This window comes from Pseudophryne corroboree, chromosome 6 (genome assembly GCF_028390025.1).
Source record: "Pseudophryne corroboree isolate aPseCor3 chromosome 6, aPseCor3.hap2, whole genome shotgun sequence".
NCBI lineage: Eukaryota > Metazoa > Chordata > Amphibia > Anura > Myobatrachidae > Pseudophryne > Pseudophryne corroboree.
The window spans coordinates 575,310,304-575,332,763 of NC_086449.1; the positions used below are offsets into that span (position 1 = coordinate 575,310,304).

The 22,460-nt window shown below is 42.9% G+C and overlaps 1 protein-coding gene across 5 annotated transcripts in view; it reads right to left on the reverse strand.

Annotated features, from left to right (window-relative positions):
- Positions 1-12,152: 12,152 nt before the first annotated feature.
- The window catches only part of LOC134932978 (oocyte-specific histone RNA stem-loop-binding protein 2-like), a 260,183-nt gene continuing 249,875 nt past the window's right edge, over positions 12,153-22,460 (reverse strand). For all 5 annotated transcript variants that reach the window (XM_063927877.1, XM_063927875.1, XM_063927879.1 and 2 more), the window contains 2 exons: positions 14,920-15,016; positions 12,153-12,791 (listed from right to left, as the gene is read on the reverse strand). In XM_063927877.1, coding sequence (XP_063783947.1) covers positions 12,672-12,791; positions 14,920-15,016 — 217 coding nt within the window. In that variant the 3' untranslated portion in view covers positions 12,153-12,671. The remainder of the gene's footprint in view (positions 12,792-14,919; positions 15,017-22,460) is intronic.

Below are 22,460 nucleotides of genomic sequence, written 5' to 3' on the forward strand. Positions count from 1 at the left end.
TCCAGTAGCAGAGGAAGCAGAGCCTATCTTTGACAAGAAGGTCTGCTCCTCTCTCCTCAGTCCCTCGATGCAGGGAGCCTGTTGCCAGCAGTGCTCCCTGTGAAAAAGTAGAAAAAGGTAGAAAAAAAATCCAAACAAAAATGCTTCTAGGCAGAGAACTCTGGAGAGCTCTCTGCAGTGCACCCATCTTGCTCTGGGCACAGTGTAAAACTGAGGTCTGGAGGAGGGGCATAGAGGGAGGAGCCAGTGCACACCCAGAGTCCAAAGCTTTCTTAAAGTGCCCTATCTCCTGCGGAGCCCGTCTATTCCCCATGGTCCTTACGGAGTCCCAGCATGCTCAAGGACGTTAGAGAAATAGATGCTAGGGAGGATCCAGTGAGCAGTATTAACACAATGGAGGCAATGGGACACAGGACTTCTGGGCTCAATGGTATAATCCCCATGATGTCAAGATGGCAGCCAGAGAACAACAGTGTATGCACAGGAGAGACCGGGGGGCTGAGGAGTCTCCAGCAGAGTATTTATAGGAGAGACTACAGAGCAGAAGATATAACATCCACAGGAGAGACTGAAAAGTTCTAGCAGAGTATCCACAGGAAAGAATAGAGATCAGAAGAGATTTCAACAAAGTATCCACAGGAGAATAACTACAATAAAGTGCAGCAACCAGGCTTCCAGCACAAATGCAGACAAGGATTTGACATGCTATGGAAGGGAGGAACTTACATTGGGCACTGTATTAGGAGGGGGCATGCCAATTGATACAGAGCAGACTGGTAGACAAATACCAGAGGTCATTTATAGGAGCACTGGCAAAATGTTTGCTGCTAGAAGCCAAACTGTGGGGAGGGTACTGGCAAGAGAGACCTGCAGGCGCTAATGGAACAGCAGCCACAGCGACCGGCAAGGGATCCCAGACAAATCCCCCGGCACTACAGAGCGGCCTTTTCCTGGTGAGTGACAGCCTTGCAGTGTCCGATATCCAACTTATATAAAACTTCTAGATATATTTAATTCATCAAAAAAAATAAAAATTCTTATTTCTATTATTCTAGGTGTGAAATATAATTCAAATTCCTCTTTTAATATAAACATCTAATAAATTATGTTTTATAGTTATCCAAGGTAAGGAAAGGGGAGAGATCCAGAGCACTGGCACTCACGCTGGTGTGTAAAGATAGTTGTAGGTATATCCACATAACTGTAGATTTGATCCACTGATAGGTAGAGGAAATACTGTGTGTGAAGGTGCGTCCATGACTGTTTAGGAGTAAGTAAATAATAGAGACAAAATAGTACTCGCTCTTTTTTTTTTTGTGTACTCAAACTACAATAAACTTACCTTTATATTGTTAAAAATAAGATTTTAAACCTACCGGTAAATCTTTTTCTCCTAGTCCGTAGAGGATGCTGGGGACTCCGTAAGGACCATGGGGTATAGACGGGCTCCGCAGGAGACATGGGCACTCTAAAGACTTTAGATGGGTGTGCACTGGCTCCTCCCTCTATGCCCCTCCTCCAGACCTCAGTTAGAGAACTGTGCCCAGAGGAGACGGACAGTACGAGGAAAGGATTTTTGTTAATCTAAGGGCGAGATACATACCAGCCCACACCATCCACACAGTACAACTTGGAACATACGAACCAGTTAACAGTATGAAACAAAACAGCATCAGCCAGAGACTGATTAAAACTGTAACATAACCCTTATGTAAGCAATAACAATATACAAGTCTTGCAGAATGTAGTCTGCACTGGGACGGGCGCCCAGCATCCTGTACGGACTAGGAGAAAAAGATTTACCGGTAGGTTTAAAATCTTATTTTCTCTTACGTCCTAGAGGATGCTGGGGACTCCGGAAGGACCATGGGGATTATACCAAAGCTCCAGACTGGACGGGAGAGTGCGGATGACTCTGCAGCACCGATTGAGCAAACATGAGGTCCTCCTCAGCCAAGGAATCAAACTTGTAGAATTTAGCAAAAGTGTTTGAACCCGACCAAGTCGCCGCTCGGCAAAGCTGTAATGCCGAGATGCCTCGGGCAGCCGCCCAAGAAGAGCCCACCTTCCTAGTGGAATGGGCCTTTACCGAATCTGGTAACGGCAATCCAGCCGTAGAATGAGCCTGCTGAATTGTGTTACAGATCCTGCGAGCAATAGTCTGTTTAAAAGCAGGAGCGCCAAACTTGTTGGCTGCATACAGGACAAACAGTGCCTCTGTTTTCCTAACCCGAGCAGTCCTGGCTACATAAATCTTTAAGGCCCTGACTACATCCAGGGACTTGGAATCCTCCGTCACCCGTAGCCACAGGCACCACAATAGGTTGGTTCATATGAAAAAATGAAACCACCTTGGGCAAAAATTGAGGGCGAGTCCTCAATTCTGGTCTATCCACATGGAAAATCAGATAGGGGCTCTTGAGAGACAAAGCCGCCAATTCGGACACCCGCCTTGCAGATGCCAAGGCCAACAACATGACCACCTTCCAAGTGAGAAATTTTAAGTCAACTGTTTTAAGAGGCTCAAACCAGTGAGATTTTAGGAACTGTAACACCACGTTAAGGTCCCATGGTGCCACTGGGGGCACAAAAGGAGGCTGGATATGCAGCACTCCCTTTACAAAAGTCTGGACTTCTGGGAGAGAAGCCAATTCCTTCTGAAAGAAAATTGATAGGGCCGAAATCTGTACCTTAATGGAGCCTAACTTTAGGCCCATATCCATTCCTGTCTGTAGAAAGTGGAGAAAACAGCCCAGATGGAAATCTTCCGTAGGAGCATTCTTGGCTTCACACCAAGATACATACTTCCTCCAGATACAGTGATAATGTTTCGCCGTCACCTCCTTCCTAGCCTTTATCAGAGTAGGGATGACTTCCTCCGGAATACCTTTCCCCGCTAGGATTTTGTGTTCAACCGCCATGCCGTCAAATGTAACCGCGGTAAGTCTTGGAACACGCAGGGCCCCTGCTGCAACAGGTCTTCCCTGAGAGGAAGAGGCCACGGATCTTCTGTGAGCATTTCCTGAAGATCTGAATACCAGGCCCTTCGAGGCCAATCTGGAACAATGAGTATTGTCTGCACTATTTTTCGTCTTATGATTCTCAGTATTTTTGAGATGAACGGAAGAGGAGGAAACACATAGACCGACTGAAACACTCATGGTGTCACCAGGGCGTACACCGCTACTGCCTGAGGGTCTCTTGACCTGGCACAATACCTCCAAAGCTTCTTGTTGAGGCGTGACGCCATCATGTCTATTTGTGGAAGTCCCCAATGACTTGTTATCTCTGCAAAAACTTCTTGATGAAGTCCCCACTCTCCAGGATGGAGATCGTGTCTGCTGAGGAAGTCTGCTTCCCAGTTGTCCACTCCCGGAATGAAGACTGCTGACAGAGCGCTTATGTGATTTTCCGCCCAGCGAAGAATCCTGGTGGCTTCTGCCATTGCCACTCTGCTTTTTGTCCTGCCTTGGCGGTTTACATGAGCCACGGCTGTGACGTTGTCTGATTGAATCAGAACCGGTAGGTCGCGAAGAAGATTCTCCACTTGTCGTAGGCCATTGTATATGGCCCTCAATTCCAGTACGTTGATATGTAGACAAGCCTCCTGGCTTGACCATAGTCCCTGAATTTTATTTATTTTTTCTCTGTGTGACTGCTCCCCATCCTCGGAGGCTCGCGTCCGTGGTCACCAGAACCCAGTCTTGAATGCCGAACCTGCGACCCTCGAGAAGTTGATCACTCTGCAGCCACCACAGGAGAGACACCCTGGCCCTGGGGGACAGGCTTATTTTCTGATGTATTTGTAGATGGGACCCCAACCACTTGTCCATAAGGTCCCACTGAAACGTCCTCGCATGGAACCTGCCGAAGGGGATGGCCTCGTAGGTCGCCACCATTTTTCCCAGTACTCGAGTACATTGATGGACTGACAATTTTGGTTTTAGCAGGTCTCTGACCATGTTCTGGAGTTCCTGGGCTTTTTCCATTGGGAGAAAAACCCTCTTCTGTTCCGTGTCAAGAACCATGCCCAAGAAAGGTAGCCGAGTCGTTGGAATCAACTGTGACTTTGGTAGATTTAGAATCCAGCCATGCTGCTGCAGCACTCTCAGGGAGAGCGACACGCTTTTCAGCAATCGATCTCTCGATCTCGCTTTTATCAGGAGATCGTCCAAGTACGGGATAATTGTGACTCCCTGCCTGCACAGGAGCACCATCATTTCCGCCATTACCTTGGTGAAAATCCTCGGGGCCGTGGAAAGCCCAAACGGCCACGTCTGAAACTGGTAATGACAGTCCTGTACAGCGAATCACAGGTACACCTGATGAGGGGGATATATGGGGACATGAAGGTATGCATCCTTTATGTCTAGTGACACCATAAAATCCCCCCCCTTCCAGGCTGGAGATAACTGCCCAGAGCGATTCCATCTTGAATTTGAACTTTTTCAAGTACAGGTTTAGGGATTTTAGATTCAGAATGGGTCTGACCGAGCCATCCGGGTTCGGGACCACAAACAGGGTTGAATAGTACCCCTTCCCCTGTTGGACTAGGGAAACCTTGATAATCACTTGCTGTTGACACAGTTTTTGAATTGCAGCTAAAACTATTTCCCTCTCTGGGGGAGAAGCTGGTAAAGCCGACTTGAAAAATCGGCGAGGAGGCACCTCTTCGAATTCCATTTTGTAGCCTTGGGATACAATTTCCATCGCCCAAGGATCCACATCTGACAGAACCCAGACCTGGCTGAAGAGTCGAAGATGTGCCCCCACCGGCGCAGACTCCCTCAGTGGAGCCCCAGCGTCATTGGTGTTTTCTTTTGCTGTGGGGGAACATAAGGTAAAAAAGAAGATTTACCCGCGGTAGCTGTGGAAACCAGGTCCGCAAGACTCTCCCCAAATAAAACCTCACCTTTGTAAGGCAAAATTTCCATATGTCTCTTTGAGTCGGCATAACCCGTGCATTGGCGGATCCACAGGGCTCGCCTAGCAGAAATTGCCATGGCGTTGGCTCTTGAACCTAACAGCCCAACGTCTCTCGCAGCGTCTCTCATATATAAGGCTGCGTCTTTAATGTGACCCAAGGTCAATAAAATGCTATCCCTATCTAGGGTATCAATGTCAGATGACAAGTTATCTGCCCATGCTGCTACTGCGCTACATACCCCAGCGACGCTACTGCCGGTCTGAGCAAGGCACCCGTATGTGCATAAATTGATTTTAAGGTAGTTTCCGGTCTGTGATCAGCAGGATCCTTGAGAGCTGCCGTGTCAAAGCCTTGTCCACCCTGGGTGAGGATTCCCACCGTACCCTGTCCTGTGCGGGGAAAGGATACGCCATAAGAATTCTCTTGGGAATCTGCAGTTTCTTGTCTAGAGTTTCCAAAGCCTTTTCAAATAAAGCGTTCAGCTCATGAGATGGGGGAAAGGTTACCTCAGGTTTATTTTCCTTAAACATGCATACCTTCGTGTCAGGGACAGAGGGGTCATCTGTGATATGCAAAACATCTTTTATTGCAATAATCATATAATGAATACTTTTGGCCACCCTTGGGTGTAACCTCGCATCATCGTAGTCAACACTGGAGTCAGAATCCGTGTCGGTATCAGTGTCTGCTACTTGGGACAGGGGACGTTTCTGAGACCATGAAGGGCCCTGTGATACAGCCAAAGCCTGTTTTTTCCCTGGACTCTGCTTTGTCCATTCTCTTATGTAATAAAGACACATTTGCATTTGACACATTTGCATTTAAAACATTCCACATATCCAACCAATCAGGTGTCGGCGTCGCCGACGGAGACACCACAATCATCTGCTCTACCTCCTCCTTAGATGAGCCTTCCGCTTCAGACATGCCGACACACACGTACCGTCACCCCCACACACTCAGGGATATATCTATATGGAGACAGTCCCCCAATAAGGCCCTTTGAAGAGACAGAGAGAGAGAGTGCCAGCACACACCCAGCGCCACCGGATACTGGAATAAAATCCCAGTCGGTACAGCGCTTTTATATATATATATATATATATATATATATATACTCACTGCGCCAAATAAATGTCCCCCCTCTTTTTTTGCCCTCTGTACTTGTGTTGAGCAGGGGAGAGTCCGGGGAGCCAGCTTCTCTGCAGCGTGCTGTGGAGAAAATGGGGCTGGTTAGTGCTGTGGGATCAAGCTCCGCCCCCTCAACGGCGGGCTTCGGTCCCGCCCAAATCTTTATACTGGCGGGGGTTTCTGTAATATACTGCCTCTGCAGTATATATATCTATCTATGCCAGTGTCCCTAGAGGTTTATAATTGCTGCCCAGGGCGACCCCCCCCTGCGCCCTGCACCAATACAGTGCCACCAGTGTGTGTGTGAATGTGGGAGCAATGGCGCACAGCGTTACCGCTGCGCGGTACCTCATTGAAGATCTGAAGTCTTCTGCCACCTTTGAAGTCTTCTTTCTTCTCATACTCACCTGGCTTCTATCTTCCGGCTCTGTGAGGAGGACGGCGGTGCGGCTCCGGAACGATCAGCGAGGGTGAGACCTGTGTTCCGACCCTCTGGAGCTAATGGTGTCCAGTAGCCTAAGAAGTAGAGCCTATCATTTAAGTAGGTCTGCTTCTCTCCCCTCAGTCCCACGAAGCAGGGAGCCTGTTGCCAACAGTGCTCCCTGAAAATTAAAAACCTAACAAAAGTCTTTTTCAGAGAAACTCAGGAGAGCTCCCCTGCAGTGCATCCAGTCTCCTCTGGGCACAGGATCTAACTGAGGTCTGGAGGACAGCTGCGCCAGGGCTATTCCCACTTGTGGGTGTCCACGACAGCCATAGAGTGGGAATGGAACCTATGGCAAGTGCAGCAGGCCACCGAGCCAGCAAGGGGCTTTCTAGCGCTCGCCCCACTGCAGCATTCTGGCGGCCAGGAATCAGACGGTATTCTGGCCACCGGGATTCCATTCCCAACCCGTGTAATCTATTGCCCTTTTATTCAAACTATTTTGTGATTATATATACAGGTTGAGTATCCCTTATCCAGAATTCAAAATCCCACATTTTTGGGTCCCCTACTGAGATAATGACATATATTTTGGAATTTTGGGATACTCAACCCGTACTTTATTAGAATAAAAGCAATAGGATAGATGGATAGTAAGTCCCATTCATGTGATGTGGAGAGGGGGGCTGCTGTGCACTCTGTGTCACACAGGCAGTAAATAGTGCATGAGCAGATCCTCTCCTACACTAAAAGGTGAATAAATAAGAGAAGGGGATCTGCTGTCAGATCTATCCTAGATGAAAGCACAGCAGTACATGTGTAGCTGGGAACGGTATGGGATGCCAACTGTCACTATCCTGTCAGCAGCATCCCAGCCGCCAGAATGACGACAGCAGGGCGAGCTCATCAAGGCCCCTTGCGGGCACGGTGGCTTGCTTTGCTCGCTACAGGTTCTACTCTCCTTCTATGGGTGTCGTGGAAGCGTTGGAAACTAACCCGGATAAAATTAGACAAACTGTAGTGTGGAGAAAATAAGTTCATGAATTAATGTATAAGGGTATGAGCAACATGAAACTGAAAATAATGGATTAAAGATTTAAATCTTGGCTCAGCGCCAGCAGCATACCTAGATAAGAGGCCCCTGGGATACGATAGCGCCGGCAGGCAGTGCATTCCAGCTGCTAAAACGCACTTCCTCCACTCGAATGTGGCTACCTGCCCCATATTATAATGAGCGGCGTGATGTCATGACACCCCATCGCTCATTACGTATGCACTGAAGACTGAACAAGGAAGAGCCGCATCTTCAGCAGCACTGATCACTGTGATCAGTGAGTGCTGTAGTTATTTATACAGTAGGGACACAGGCTGCCGGCTCTATCGTGGCTCGAGCGCCCTCTATATGCGGTGCCTTACTCTGCTGGGTAGGGTGCGTTATTATAGGGCCGGCCCTGTCTGCTAGTGTTAATATAGTGCGGGCAGCACTGAAGCTGGTGGCGGTTGTGGATGCAGATGGCACCTCATGTTTTGGGGGGGGGGGGGGGGAGCGAGCTGCCCATGTCCCCCCCCATTCATACACCCCTGCATGAAACACAGTTAGTGCAGCAAGCAGTTTGGTTACACACACTACAAACAGCAAGTGAGATAAACCATTCTGTACGTATAGGATGCTCAAGAGACCGATAGACAAAAGTGAATGGACACCCCAACCCCCTCCTCCCCCCACACAAGCGAAGAGGTGTGCTCCTGCAGCAGACACATGTTCCTAAAGATATAAAACGGGTAGACAGGCACTGATTTAGATAATGTACTAATGAAATGGCTTGCCGCAAGTAGCTAACAGAGTTTGAAAAGGGGATCATTGTAGGTTGTGCAAGGTCATGATTCCAGGGCGACGCTGAACTGGTATACAGAAATTTCAGTAACCCGGATGGTCAGGCTAGCTCAGAGTGCAGATCTTAACCTATTGAGAAGCTCTGGGACAAATTGGAGCAACTGGTGCATTCTAGACCTACTCAACCTTCTTCAGTGTCGCAGTTGGTCACTGTACTTCAGGTGGAATTCCTAACCATTGCACCTTCTGTTGTCCAGAAACTTGTGGCCAGTTTGCAAATAAGGGTGTCTGCAGTAATCACTGCACGCGAGTGACCTAAAAAGTACGGGCATCAGTAAAAGCTCAATCTATTTGCTGTCAGTGTCCAATTACTTTTGTCTGCATTATAGTGTATATTAGAACAATGATGCGTTTGTTCTACATGGCATCATTCAACAGGCTGTACATAGAGATAGCTAAAACTTCTTCCATATTATGTATAGAGCAGAACAGATGCGATAGATAGTAGGTGGATACCGTCTGAAGGGTTTCAGGGAGGAGGGCAGCTACTGAGAAATGCGATACATATTAGGGTTATAGATGGGATATGGTAGTCAGTTTATTATCTCTGGTAATGTGATTTAAATTTTATAATCTGTAATATTTTTATTCTATAATTGTATTCACCGGGGTCCGGGCTCTAGGTCGACAGTGTCTAGGTTGACCACTATTGGTCGACAGTAACTAGGTCAACAGGTCAAAAGGTCGACATGAGCTTTTCAAGATTTTTTTTCTTTTTTTGAACCTTTTCATACTTAACGATCCATGTGGACTACGATTGGAATGGTAATCATGCCCGAAGCATGGCGAGTGAAGCGAGCCATGCGCGTGGGACACTGTGCACTAATTAAGGTTACCAGTCACTCTACGAAGAAAACGCCACAAAAAAACTCATGTCGACATTTTGACCTAGACCATGTCGACCTAAAGACCCTGTCGACAGAGACCCATCAACCTATTTACTGTCGACCAATAGTGGTCGACCTAGACACTGTCGACCTAGTTACTATGTACCTTCCATACCACACCCGTATTCACCTTCATGAAGGTGGGCTCAACTAATGATGTGACAGTGAGGTAAATAACTGCCACAGGTGCCGACCTGGAATTGGAGAGGAGATGTGTGCTGTGCACTGCCTTCTGCCATCTTCACACTTAAAGTTACTTGCTCACTTGTGCAACAGAGGGAACATGACCTGATCGTAGCAACAAATTTGTTAGCAGTTGGGCAAAACCATGTGCACTGCAGGGGGGGGGGGCAGATATAACATGTGCAGAGAGTGCGTTTCTGTCTGAAAACTGCTTCTGCAGTTTTATTTAATTAAATAAATATGAAAACTAATATAAGACTAATGCTTAACATCAATTTGTTATTCTTATTTTATCTCAGAGTGTGCTTTATGTGTTTTAACATATTGACTATCTTAGAGGTTCCCAGACTGTATGTCCTGGGTTGGTGGTATAGTCCCAACTCAAATTATTTATGGTCCATTAAATAGGAAAAATTTGTGCTGGTGGCTCCAATCATAAAACAAGTGGACAAAAAGAAGCAAATCCTGTCCCTCACCACATAACTGAAGCTAAGGAGGACATAAAACAATTTAATAAAAAAAAAAAAATATTCTGGATTTCTCAATTAGAAACTTTTGGCCTAGGGGTGCAGTGAAAATAATTATTTTACTCTTAAGACGTCGTGATTCAAAAGTTTGGGAACCACTGCTCTATCTACATATTCAGATGTAACAGGAATAATCATCATTAAAACTTGGTTTTATTGCGGATGTAAAATAAATCATATCAAAGCCTAATAATTTTGGATTGTTAATGTTAGAAAGCATTCAAACATGGTTGGTCAAGGGAATTCTAATAGATAGCAACATTTGACAGTGTTAATATAATAAGCAGGATTATAAAAAATAAAAAAAAAGTTTCCATTAAAACATTCATGAAAAATGGTTTCTAAAACTTTACTATTCCCACCCCCCTCCAATCGTGATTTCGAAGTAGTGCAATATTTGAAGCATTATGCTTGTGAACTGCAGAAAACTTTCCTCCACACATCAAAAGCAAAAATCACTGGCCAGTTGAAAAGCAGGAACCATTGTGTTAACCTGCTTCAGATTACCCTAGTGTTACACTCAAGTTAAAATCCTGCAAACATAATGTGCAGAGGAAGGAAGAAAATGATGTTTAGCAACAATTAGTTACAGACCGTTCCAAGCCCTGATCATTAGGTGACTTTTAGTTAACATGAACCAATATAGTTGAAAGACCATTGCTCTCTGGAGGCAAGTTGAAAAAACAAACAAAATAACTTGCAAAAGAATGTTGTAAGCGATGCATACTCATAATTTTGCAAAGTGTTTTTTTTTTTTTAAATAAAAAACATACTGTACAATCTAATGTACTGGCTTGAACTTTTTGTAATGTCACATTAGAAGGTTACATAGAAATATAGAATTTGATGGCAGATAAGAAAAATATGGCCCATCCAGTCTGCCTTTTAGGTTTAGCGTATTAGGGTTAGTGGTTAAGGTATTTACAGAGGGAGCCACGCTTATCTTGACTTCTGTGCTGCGCCTAGGCACACTATGGTTTATTAACATAAACCCTTCATCTATTGTTCGCAGCTGCAATACAATACAGAGAGAACAATACATCAGGGGATTAAGTCTGACTGCCCTGGCTCAATTAATCCCATTAAAGGCCAAGATAAAGATGGCTCCATCTGTAGGTTATTGTTAGGGAGAGATTAGGGTTGTTAGGGCCAGTGATAGGGTATTAGGGTTAATAGAAGCTCTACATTGCAAATTTGGCAGGATACAGGGGGGGGGGGGGGGGGGGTGCGCTGATCTATGAAGTCGTGTGGGAACAGTCCCTTGCAGCCCCATGCTGCCCATAGTGCACCCTGTTCTTTCCTCTGTGTACCCAGCTGGCCACCACCATGACACTTGCTGTTATCGGACTCCTGATCCTCCAACCACAAGTGCAGCATTGATCAGCTGCTTCAGGCTTCCAATGACCACTGGGCAAGGAGGATAAAGTGCGTTCATCAACGTTGCTTTCCATATCAGTGTCCCTTGGCTCTAGCCTGCTGTGATCCAGTCTCTGTCCTCAGTAACTCTGCTCTCCTGCGTTTGTGAATTATAGCACCGGTCTGCGCTACACTGCTCAGTCCCAGTGCTCTGCTTCTGCCTGCAGTTTTCCATCAGTCTTCTCTGCACTCAGTATAGCAGCTGGTTCCTAATACTCCAGCTCAGAGGTATAGTCAGTTTCAGCCTGACTCTAGTACCATTCTAGCAACTTCCAGTTTAGTGCTACTCTGCCAGTCTCACCCTACACCTCGCTAGTACAGCTACAGTTCTTGTTTTCCAGCACTACCTCATACGCAAAAACTACATAAGGCCATGTAGGTTCCTACACTCTGCTCCAACCACTGACCTGCTAGTGTCATTACCAGGAACACAAGAATCTCCTGAAGTGATATGCCTGGTGCAATAGTATTTTACCCATACCAGAGAAGAAAATAATAAAAAAATAAAATAAAAAACACATCACCATCCCTCAATGTCAGCTGTAGGCAGAGCTAGTAATAACTACCATGCTTTCTTAAAGAAGTAGAAATCCCCAAATATGTTTTTATTTATTTTGTTCTTTTTGAAGTTACTGGTCCCTTGTAAACAAATAAGCTGCACACTTATGAATGGTACTTAAGCTCACAAAATGGCTGTTCTACTTTATAAAGTCCACACTAGCACAACACTAGAGAATAAAACATAGTAATGACCGACCACAAATTCTACAATTCACAATAAGTTTATGGAAATTCAACTTAATTTCAGCATTACTTGACAATTGCTGTAAACCGGTTAATGGTTTTTAATTTATTTTACCTGAAGCAAAAATATATTATACACCCTCTGCATATAACACTTACAGTGACCTGTGTCACACAGTCTGCTATGACAATATTGCAGTTGTAAAGTCATACTAAAATACAAAATAATCAAGCTTTAAACCTAGAAGAAAGTAATTGATTTATGGAACAGTAGTGCCACTACAAACATGTTACTTTTATTAACAAGTGGTAGTGTCTTAATAAATTTATTATGATATGTGAAATTATGTTTACAGATGCACTATTCTGCATACTTTGTTTATATACAAAATAAAGTTTTTGCAAGGCAAGTTACAAGGACTGGTACTACACAAAGTATTGTGTGGTTGATGTACACAAACAAAAATAATCTGATTATTGAAGTTGAAGTATAGGGATCATCCTCAAAGATTAGCTTCCTCTTAAGCAAAGAACAAAACTATTGCCCTAGCCAATATGGATAACTATAACCCCCTATATGGTCACCGCACTGCAACCAATTATAGTAACTCTGGTTTGGGTCTTCGGGAGAGCAGCCCACATTATCCACATCTGAGATCTGCAGGAAAAAAAATAAAAACATTATATTTATATATGAAAAAAAATCCAGGATATACCATAGGTACTGTACGTTACGTAATTCTCAAATTATACTAAATTAACCACTTACATGGCCAATTCTTTTCCAAAAATGTCCTCAGAATGGTTGATCAGACACTTTTGGAAAAAACCCATTATAGTTAAAAAAAAAAAAAAAAAAAATAAAAATTGTTTCAAATTCTTATATAATCTATATCTATCATGTGGAGCAGAACCTGCATATAGGTGTAGATTCATGGCATGGTACTGCAGGACTTCTTACAGCAATATATACATACATACACACACACACACACACACACACACACACACAAATATAAAACCACAGCACTCGCCACCCCAGAGGCGGGGAGCAATGTCTGCACTCAAAGGGTGGGGTACATGTAGCCCATGGCCACCTACTTAAACATATACAAACACAAAATTCAGCACTCACCATAGCAAGCTCACTTACCCTCACAACATCAATAAATAAAATATCCCAGTGCGCTAGAGTATACAAAACTGTAGATTCAGCACAAACAATTCTGGGTGGTTCACACCATAAAGGCCAGTATAATCAGTCAGTAGAGTGCGGATCATCCGTATGGAGGGATCAATACAAAATATCCTTAAAAGAACCCTCTCACCAAAGAAATATCACCCAAAAATAGGCAGCTATTAGTACTCAAATTTTTCTATATAGAATATAATTTATTCACAATGTATAAAAGTGATAAACAATTCATACATAAAAAATATGAACACCACCAATCTTTACATGTTCATGCCAGTATTGAGGAATTGGGAAAACCGTACACCCTCACCTTGATAGGTGTGAGCTCAGGGTGAAATTCTCATATACACGAATCTCCACTGCATTGATCGTGTACGTGTATATGAGAATTCCACCCTGAGCTCACACCTATCAAGGTGAGGGTGTACGGTTTTCCCAATTCCTCAATACTGGCATGAACATGTAAAGATTGGTGTTGTGCATATTTTAGATTTATGAATTGTTTATCACTTATATAGAATATCATTTATTCACAATGTATACAAGTGATATCTACAGTTTTGTATACACTAACACACTGGGATATTTTCTGTATGTGTCTATTAATAAGAACCCTCACTAATAGGGGTTCTATCCTTTATGCTGCTCCTTTATAGCGCAATAAGAGTATTTGTTTTCATATATCTATCTTTCTTTCTATATTTAGCTTTTTTTTAATGAAAGTGATGTATGTAACTGGCACCACCAGCACTGGTTATTTTTGTCTATGAATGCTGTCCTGTTTGTAATAGATTATAAAAATGCGATCATTTCAGGGAAAGCCCAGCTTGGCACAGTTGCATCTGAGGTGCCTGTGCCATTCTAGTGGTTAAACAGCAGAACTAAATTCTAATAACAAATACGGAAAAAAACAAAACCCAGAAGTGCTAGAAATATTTGATTTACACATATCAAAAATGATAAAGATTACAAAATAAAATTGCTTTCTGTGGGAAACAGTGTGTTGCAGGAAATTTGTACTGGTTTCCTCTGCCCATGCACAGTATATGCAGGTATTCCGCTGTATAGTAACCTTTTGCATTAAATGACAAATCGGTACTTGTGTACTTTACGGACTCATTTATGGTCTCATTGCAGAGACATGAGTTTTTCACTTTTAATTTTGTTGTTTTTAACTTTTTCATACTTCACGATGCACATGGACTTTGATTGTGCAGAGCACAGCGGTAGCGGAGCGTGGCACCGTGCCCGAAGCCTGCCAAGCAAAGCGAGCCATGTGAGGGGATACGATGCACTAATTGGGGTTCACGGTCACTTTACAAAGAAAGTGACACCCAAAAATTTTGTGGAGGACTAGCCTAAATATCCGTGATCCTTGCGAAGTGATTTTAGAAGATTTCCAGTTTTTTGCCTCCTGAAAGTTCTATATAAAAGGTAATGAGTCCGTAAAAGTACACAAATTTTCAGTTCTTAGTAAATAATACTCTTTCAGAAAGCAGAACATTTTTACTGACTTAGATGTACGTACATTGGACCCTAACTTTGGATACCCATAATTAGTTAAATGTTCAGTCCATAGGGCTTGGCATACCTGAAGGGCAAGCATTTCATCCTCCAAGTGTTGAAGGGACTCCTCGTCAAACCAGGATTCGAACAAACTGTGCATTGAGTCACAAGCAATTTCGTTTCTGAAGAGCAGATGTATAGAGTTACAAGAGCAACAGAACTAAAAAAACAAATTTATAAACTAAATTTCCCTATGAAATACTCAGGAATTACATCAGCCAACAGTGACTGCAAAAGGGAATTGTCTCCTATTCATGTTTTTATAATACACATATAAAAGTTGGAGTTGTGGTGACATAACCCCCAGAGCCGGCCCTAACCAATATGATGCCCTAGGCAAGATTTTGGCTGGTGCCCCCTAGCACCACCGCTAGTTCCGCCTCTGACCTTGCACCTCTTTCCAAGCACCATCACCCCTCATCCATAGCAGTCCTTATTTTGGTATGTGTACCCCCTATATTTTAAATAGGAACAGTTCGCACATTTGGTGCACAGCCCAAAAAGTGGTGTGTTTTTGCTGGCAAGGGGCATGGCCACACAATAGTAACCCCAATTCCAATTACGCCACACACTTCTGTAACTTTATTCACATTTGATCATGTGATAGTGTCCATAATTCATATTACATCCCACAGTAGTATCACTTTACCTTATAAACGTTACTCCTCACAGTAGAGCCCCTTATTCACATTACATCACACTGAATTGCTCCTTATTCACATGACACCACACCCTAATGCTCTTTATTCACATTAGATGACACAGTAGTGCCCTTTCTAAATGCAACGCCACATAGTAGAGCACCTTATACACATAATGCCGCACAGTAATGCCCCTTACATATATGAGACACATTATTAATGTCCTTATAAACATAATGCGCCTTACACATTATGACAACCTTTGTCCCTTACACATATGCTTCACAATATTAATGCCCTTATACACATAATGACACACATAGTGCCCCTACACATTTGCTGCACATTATTACTGCCCCTATACACATAATGACACACATACAGTAGTACCGTTACACGTATGCCGCACATTATTAATGCCCTTATACACATAATGACACACATAGTGCCCCTTACACATATGTTGCACACTATTAATGCATTTTTACATGACACACACAATGCTCCTTACAAATATTCCGAACAATACTGCACAACCAACCCACTCACATGCACACAGCACTCACACTGCCACTAACACAGCACTCACACTGCCACTAACACCTCTGCCTCTGCTTGGATACAGATGTGTCCTCATAAATCTTCCCTCAATGCTAACGTCGGGAACTTTTTATGAAAATTCATCTTATTTGCATTGCTTTGTGGCTAGGATGCACAAGCAGTTTCTGCTGATTAAAATGATATGCAGCATGCCTATGTGCTGTGTGAGACTGTGGCTGTATCTGCATATGAAATGCTACACACAGAATATAGGCATGCCGCATATCATTTTAATCAGTAGAAGCTGCTGATGCCCCTAGACATATCAAATGCCCTAGGCAATTGCCTAGTTTGCCTATGCCTAGGGCCGACTCTGATAACCCCAACTACAGAGTCAATTTAAGCATCTTAACATTCTTTACTAAACAGCCGCTGAAGTTGTATTATGTATCTTTTTTGTATTCAACAGTTGTGTATTTTGTAGTATTGTAGAAACTGAGCAGAATAAAGTACATATTGCTTTAACAATTAAGACCAACGTCCTCCCATAATTCTGCATTCCAGTGCTACTGTACTTTAATACCCTATAACACATTTCTATACCCTCCAACATGACCCCTTCCATCAGGTACAAAATGCTGTTCCAGGGACTTCCTTCTTATTGATGATTGCCATCACCTGATTTGAACAATTGACAAGGAAGGCGTCTCAATGCTATTAACAGCAATAATAACATAAAAGGGAAGTCCAGGATCAAGGCATTTTGTACTTCATGGAAGGAGTTATGGTGGAGGGGCTGCATTTCCCATAATTCATCTTCCCCCTTAGTTTCACATTTTTTAAAACATTGCTTTATACAGGTTTATAAAAACAAAGATATTTTGTTAGTAACTGAAAGTTTGTTTTTATAAATAACATTTTCGTATTTAGAGTTACCATATTGTAGATTAGTGGTTCTCAACATTCAAGTAACTCAAACAAGCAAGGTTGTGAGGATTATGGTCTGTGGAAGCAGGTGGGATAATTACTGATCCAGCAAAATAGATGAACATACAGTACCTGTGCATGATTAAAGAAATCCACTAAACATTACCTTTTGTGTTTACTTGAAGGCTGGAGTTGAGCACACCACACACAATCTATATTTTACACTAAAAGTGAAAATATGTATGTATGGGTTGGGATTGAAATGCCGGCGGACAGGATACCAACCACGGCACCTTGATAATCAGAATCAAACCAGGGGGAAGGCAAATATACCTTCCCCTAATGGCCCCCTAACCCTCATGGTGGTGCTTAAACCTAACCCCCCTCCCTGCAACCTAACTTTTCCCAACCCCACAGCCTAATTCTTATAGGCCCTACACACATGCCGATATTCTGAAAGATATGAACGATCTCGTTCATAAATGAACGAGAACTCGTTCATATCTTTCAGTGTGGAGACTCCAGCGATGAACGATGCGCGGCCCCGCGCTCGTTCATCGCTGATCTCCCGTCGGCTGTGCATGCAGGCCAATATGGACGATCTCGTCCATATTTGCCTGCACTTCAATGCAGCCGGGTGACGGGGGGAGTGAAGAAACTTCACTCCCCCCGTCACTGCCCCCCCGCCGCCGGGTTGCTCGTCGGCCGTATCGGCCGTCGGGCACCTCGGCGGCGCATCGCCGAGTGTGTAGGGCCCCTTACCCTCCCCGGGGGTGCCTGAATCTAAACCCCTCCCACCACGGCTTATCTTTCCGGCAACCTGGCAGTGGCTTGATGGGGATTCCAGCGTTGGGATTTTGACAGCCAGGAGCCCGACTGAATCTCGTATGTATGTTCTTCGGGGGGTTCGGGTTCCAGTCGGACCTAATGGCAGAATGCAGCAGGCAAAATTTTTACCTAAGTAGCCTGTTCTGTCCCTTTGACTGGATGGATTTGGAAGAAAAACTTCAGAGTGGTAACATTTGATCCCAGAAGACATACTAGGGGGTTGAGGTCCCAGTTGGACCTCCCGTTCGTGTACGCTGGCCAGAATTTTGACCCAGGGAGCCTGTTCTGGGCATTCCACTGGATGGATTTGGGAAGAAAATAAAATACATTTAAATAAACCAAAAATCAGTGCCCACCTTGCAATAGAAAAGAGATTATAATTATTCTGAACAGAGAGAGAAGCTGGGAATCAGGGTTACTGGCGACAACCCCCTCCCCCCCCACCATCCTTCCAAAAAAAAAAAAGAAAAAAGACACTGGCCAGCCACCTTATGGGTGTATTGGAAGAGCTACTAATTATTTTTTAATATGATGAGTTACATCCAACTCAGTTATTAGAATATAGATATTATACAAATGTCTTTGTCCAAGAAAAAAATAAAAAGACAATGTAGCGAGATAATGAAAATTATTCATATTAAATGTTCCATATGATCTTGTAACTAAACATTCTCAAAATTAATTTATAATTTTATAGTAAAACAAATTTCAGACTAAAATTGGTCTTCATCAATGTGTCCTTCTTTGGTGCATATCACTGCTTCACATAATTTGGGCATTCGAGACCCCAACTTTTTTAAAGTTTCATAAGTTATGCCTTTCCAGGCCTCGTTCAGACATTCTCATAAGTTTTTAGTATTTATTGGAGCCACTAGACAAACTTTTCTGTCTAATTCATCCCAGAGTTTTTCAATGGGATTGAGATCAGGTGACCAAGGAGGCTATGTCACAATTGATAGAACTTTGTTTTTCTTTACTTTTCAAATAATTGATACTGTGCTTAGGGTCATTATCTTGTTGCATGATGAACCCCTTTCCAATACTTCGAGTTCCACTTAGTACAGCATGATGTACTAAAATATTGCAGTATCGTTTTTTTTATCCATAGTTGATGTTATTTAAACTAAATCTCCAATCTTTCCTCCACCAAAAGCACCCCAAATCATGACATAACCACCACCATGTTTAACCGTGTGACTTACACAATTATCTAACACACATTTCAGACCACTCTTTGAACATACGGACGTCTTCTAGTTCCGAAGAGTTCAAATTTGAACTCATCGTTGCACAATAATTTTGCCACTGATCCAACATCCAATACCAATGTTCTCTAGCCCACTGAAGTTGTTTTACTTTATTTACAGACCTCAACAATGGGTTTTCTGCAAGCTCTGTGACCATTTAGACCTGCATTATGCAGACATCTATAAACGATGTCAACTGATACTGGAGTTTGTCTAATTTGATCGCAGTTGCTGGGAGTTTTCGGTTTTGCTTATTCATTACAATAATGCAGTGGTTCTAAAACTCGGTCCTCAGGACCCCACACAGTGCATGTTTTGCAGGTAACCCAGCAAGTGCACAGGTGTATTCATTATTCACTGACACATTTTAAAAGGTCCACAGGTGAAGCAAATTATTTCACTTGTGATTCTGTGAGACCTGCAAAACATGCACTGTGTGGGGTCCTGAGGACCGAGTTTGAGAACCTGTGCAATAATGTATTTATATTCCTTTTTGATATACACCTGGGTCCTCTAGAATGTTTTTTTTATTTAGTCACATTTGTACCGGTTTCTTTGTATTGAGCTAAGCTATACACATTACACCGTAGAATGGTTTTTTTTTTTAAAGCAATATGTCAATGAGTATAGCCTACCTCAGTAAAAGTTTGAATTTTGCCACGCAATTTAAGTGAATATTAAAGTCTTTTCTTCATTTTGAAAAAGTTATGGTTTGTATTTATTTTAATATAAAAAAAAACACAAAAGTAAAAAGAGATCAATAAATAATATATATATATTGAACAAAATAAAACCATACCAGATTTATTAATGACTAGCTCATAATTGTGTACTTTATCACATCAATAAACGCTTGGGACCGGGATGAAAACACCACATGCTTGTGTTTACAAATATGGTAAAATTAAGTATAGTACATTTGAAGTAAAGTTCTAAAGTCTAGTTTCTAATCATAATGGATTTCAGGGAGCAATCAAAGTTGATATTCATTAAGACAAAGCAATATAAGTAAAAATAAGCTTTGGCCAAAGACTTTTGCACGCTAGTGTGTGTGTGTGTATATATAATATATAGTTATTGAAAGCTACAGGAGTGCTGTGATGTGTGTTAAAAAAAAAAGAAAAAGAAAGAAGGACCTTACATCAGTGGTTCCCAAACTTTTTGAATCACGGCACCCTAGAGCATCATATGGTTTTTCACGACACCCCTGGGCCAAAAGTTGTATTTATATGTCATCCTTAGGTTCAATTGTGTGAAGATTTGCTTCTGTTTCTCCGCATTTTTTTACGATTGTCAACCACCAGTGTGGCATACTGGAATGTTAGGCGACAAGAGAATGGAAAGTTCCAAAAGCCATTTGATTCTTATCAGTGAGTGGGTGAGTTTATGACACAAACCAGTTCTGGCAGACCCTGCCACAGTGAGGGGGTTTTAGGACAAGGAACAAAGGACAGGCTAGAGTGCAGTGCGAGCTGAGAACTGGGAATGGAAGGCACAGGCTAAGTGTCCAGGGATGAGAGCCCATGCTGGGGCTGTGGAACAGGCATGGTACTCCACAGCCCCAGCATTATGGAGCAGCATGTAGGTGCTGCTAGGAAGAACAGGAAATTCGCAGTGTTAGAGCAGCAACAGCATGAGCAATCAGTGGAAGAAACATAGGGGATCCCTACCTTCAGGGGTACCCTAGCAGCAGGACAGGAGGTGCAAGTCTTCGGGCGAGGACTATCTGGGTGAGTGGTAGGAAACCACGTGTGGTGGAAGGCCCCCAGTGATGGAGTCCATGAGAGATCCCACTTAGATAGACTTCAGAGAGCCCCCAGCAAATAGGGGGGAAACACACCGAAAAGAATCTCAGTTTGCGGCTTCCGCACTACTGGATTCCCAGAGACTGTGCAGGTATGTAATGTAATGCTGTCCCATCATTGTTTATGCTGTTATTGCCCTTGAAGCGGATGAAAGGAAATGCTGAACTGCTGTAACTCATTTGAATATTGTGCTGGAGAGAGAACAAGAAATTACATGTGATGGTCATGATAACCCTGTTTGAACTGTGAATAAACTGCTTGCTGTTTGTGATGAGATAACCTGGCGTTCAATGCTTTAAATCACTGATGGAACCGGCACTGCCTGAGTATCACATTAGCACTGTTTTTTTCTATTACATTGACCAGAAATAATTTGAATTGGTACTGGATCACAAATCCAAGTAACCCCCGCAAGTGTCCTGAGGCACCCCAGGCTGCCACAGAATAGTGTGAGAACCACTGCCTTAGATACTTCAGGCACCACGCCTCCTCACACAGTCTCTTTTTCAACTTGGTTTAAGAAAAAATAAAAGAGAAACCATATCAATAATACATGCAAATCAAATACTCACTGCAGGATTTTCAAACAGAATTTACGCTTGGCAGATAGAATAGTGAAATATAAACCCTATTACTTAAAAAAAGAAAAAGAAGAAAAAAAAAAGGGGTAGAATAAGGGGTTAGCAAAGAAAAGGGGATAGCATAATATCTACTATCTATACAAACACACACTGTATTTGAAGTCAGATTCTAAAGTTCACTTACTCTGAATGTACCAGCTTGTTTTTATTTCCAAATGATAAAGCGAACTGAAATGTTAGAGTGTGTGTGTGTGTGTGTGTGTGTGTGTGTGTGTGTGTGTGTGTGTGTGTGTGTGTGTGTGTGTAGAGAAGAGCAGACCATTCCTCAGAAACACTTTGGAATATATAGAACTGCATTTATATAGCAGTAAAGTAAAAAAAATATAACAGCAAAAGAGATACAATTATAGTATTAGAGTAATGGCCAATATGTTACACTTACACACACACACACACACACACACACACACACACACACACACACACACACACAAAAATGCATACATAAATATACACATACACGTCATATAGATGACAAATTTCATCATGAGGCTATGCATATGTAGTGCTTTTTTCCCCCTATGAAAAGATACAGATACTCCGAAAAAACAGATGAACTTGTAAAATATTATATATTTTAAAAGCACCTTCTAATGCACTGACTTGTGTACAAATTATATACAGTAGCTTCATGCCAATAGTGAACATACTAGGATTAAATAAATACATCGCTGTTGTCACAAAGAGATCACCTTATACCATGAGAGAATACCAAATATACACATCGCCACAGTGCATTATATATTTAGAAAATTCTTCAAGAACATACGAAAGGGTACTTCCGGTGGACGGGTCAAACTGACTGGCCGCATCTTAGCTGAGCTCTCCGTCCAGGATGCTCAAGTTACCCCATATCACCGGCTGCACCTGGACTGGGACCCCAAATTCTACATCTGCGGGGTCCGGAGATAGTGAGGGTCAAAGTGGTGCTGCTTCT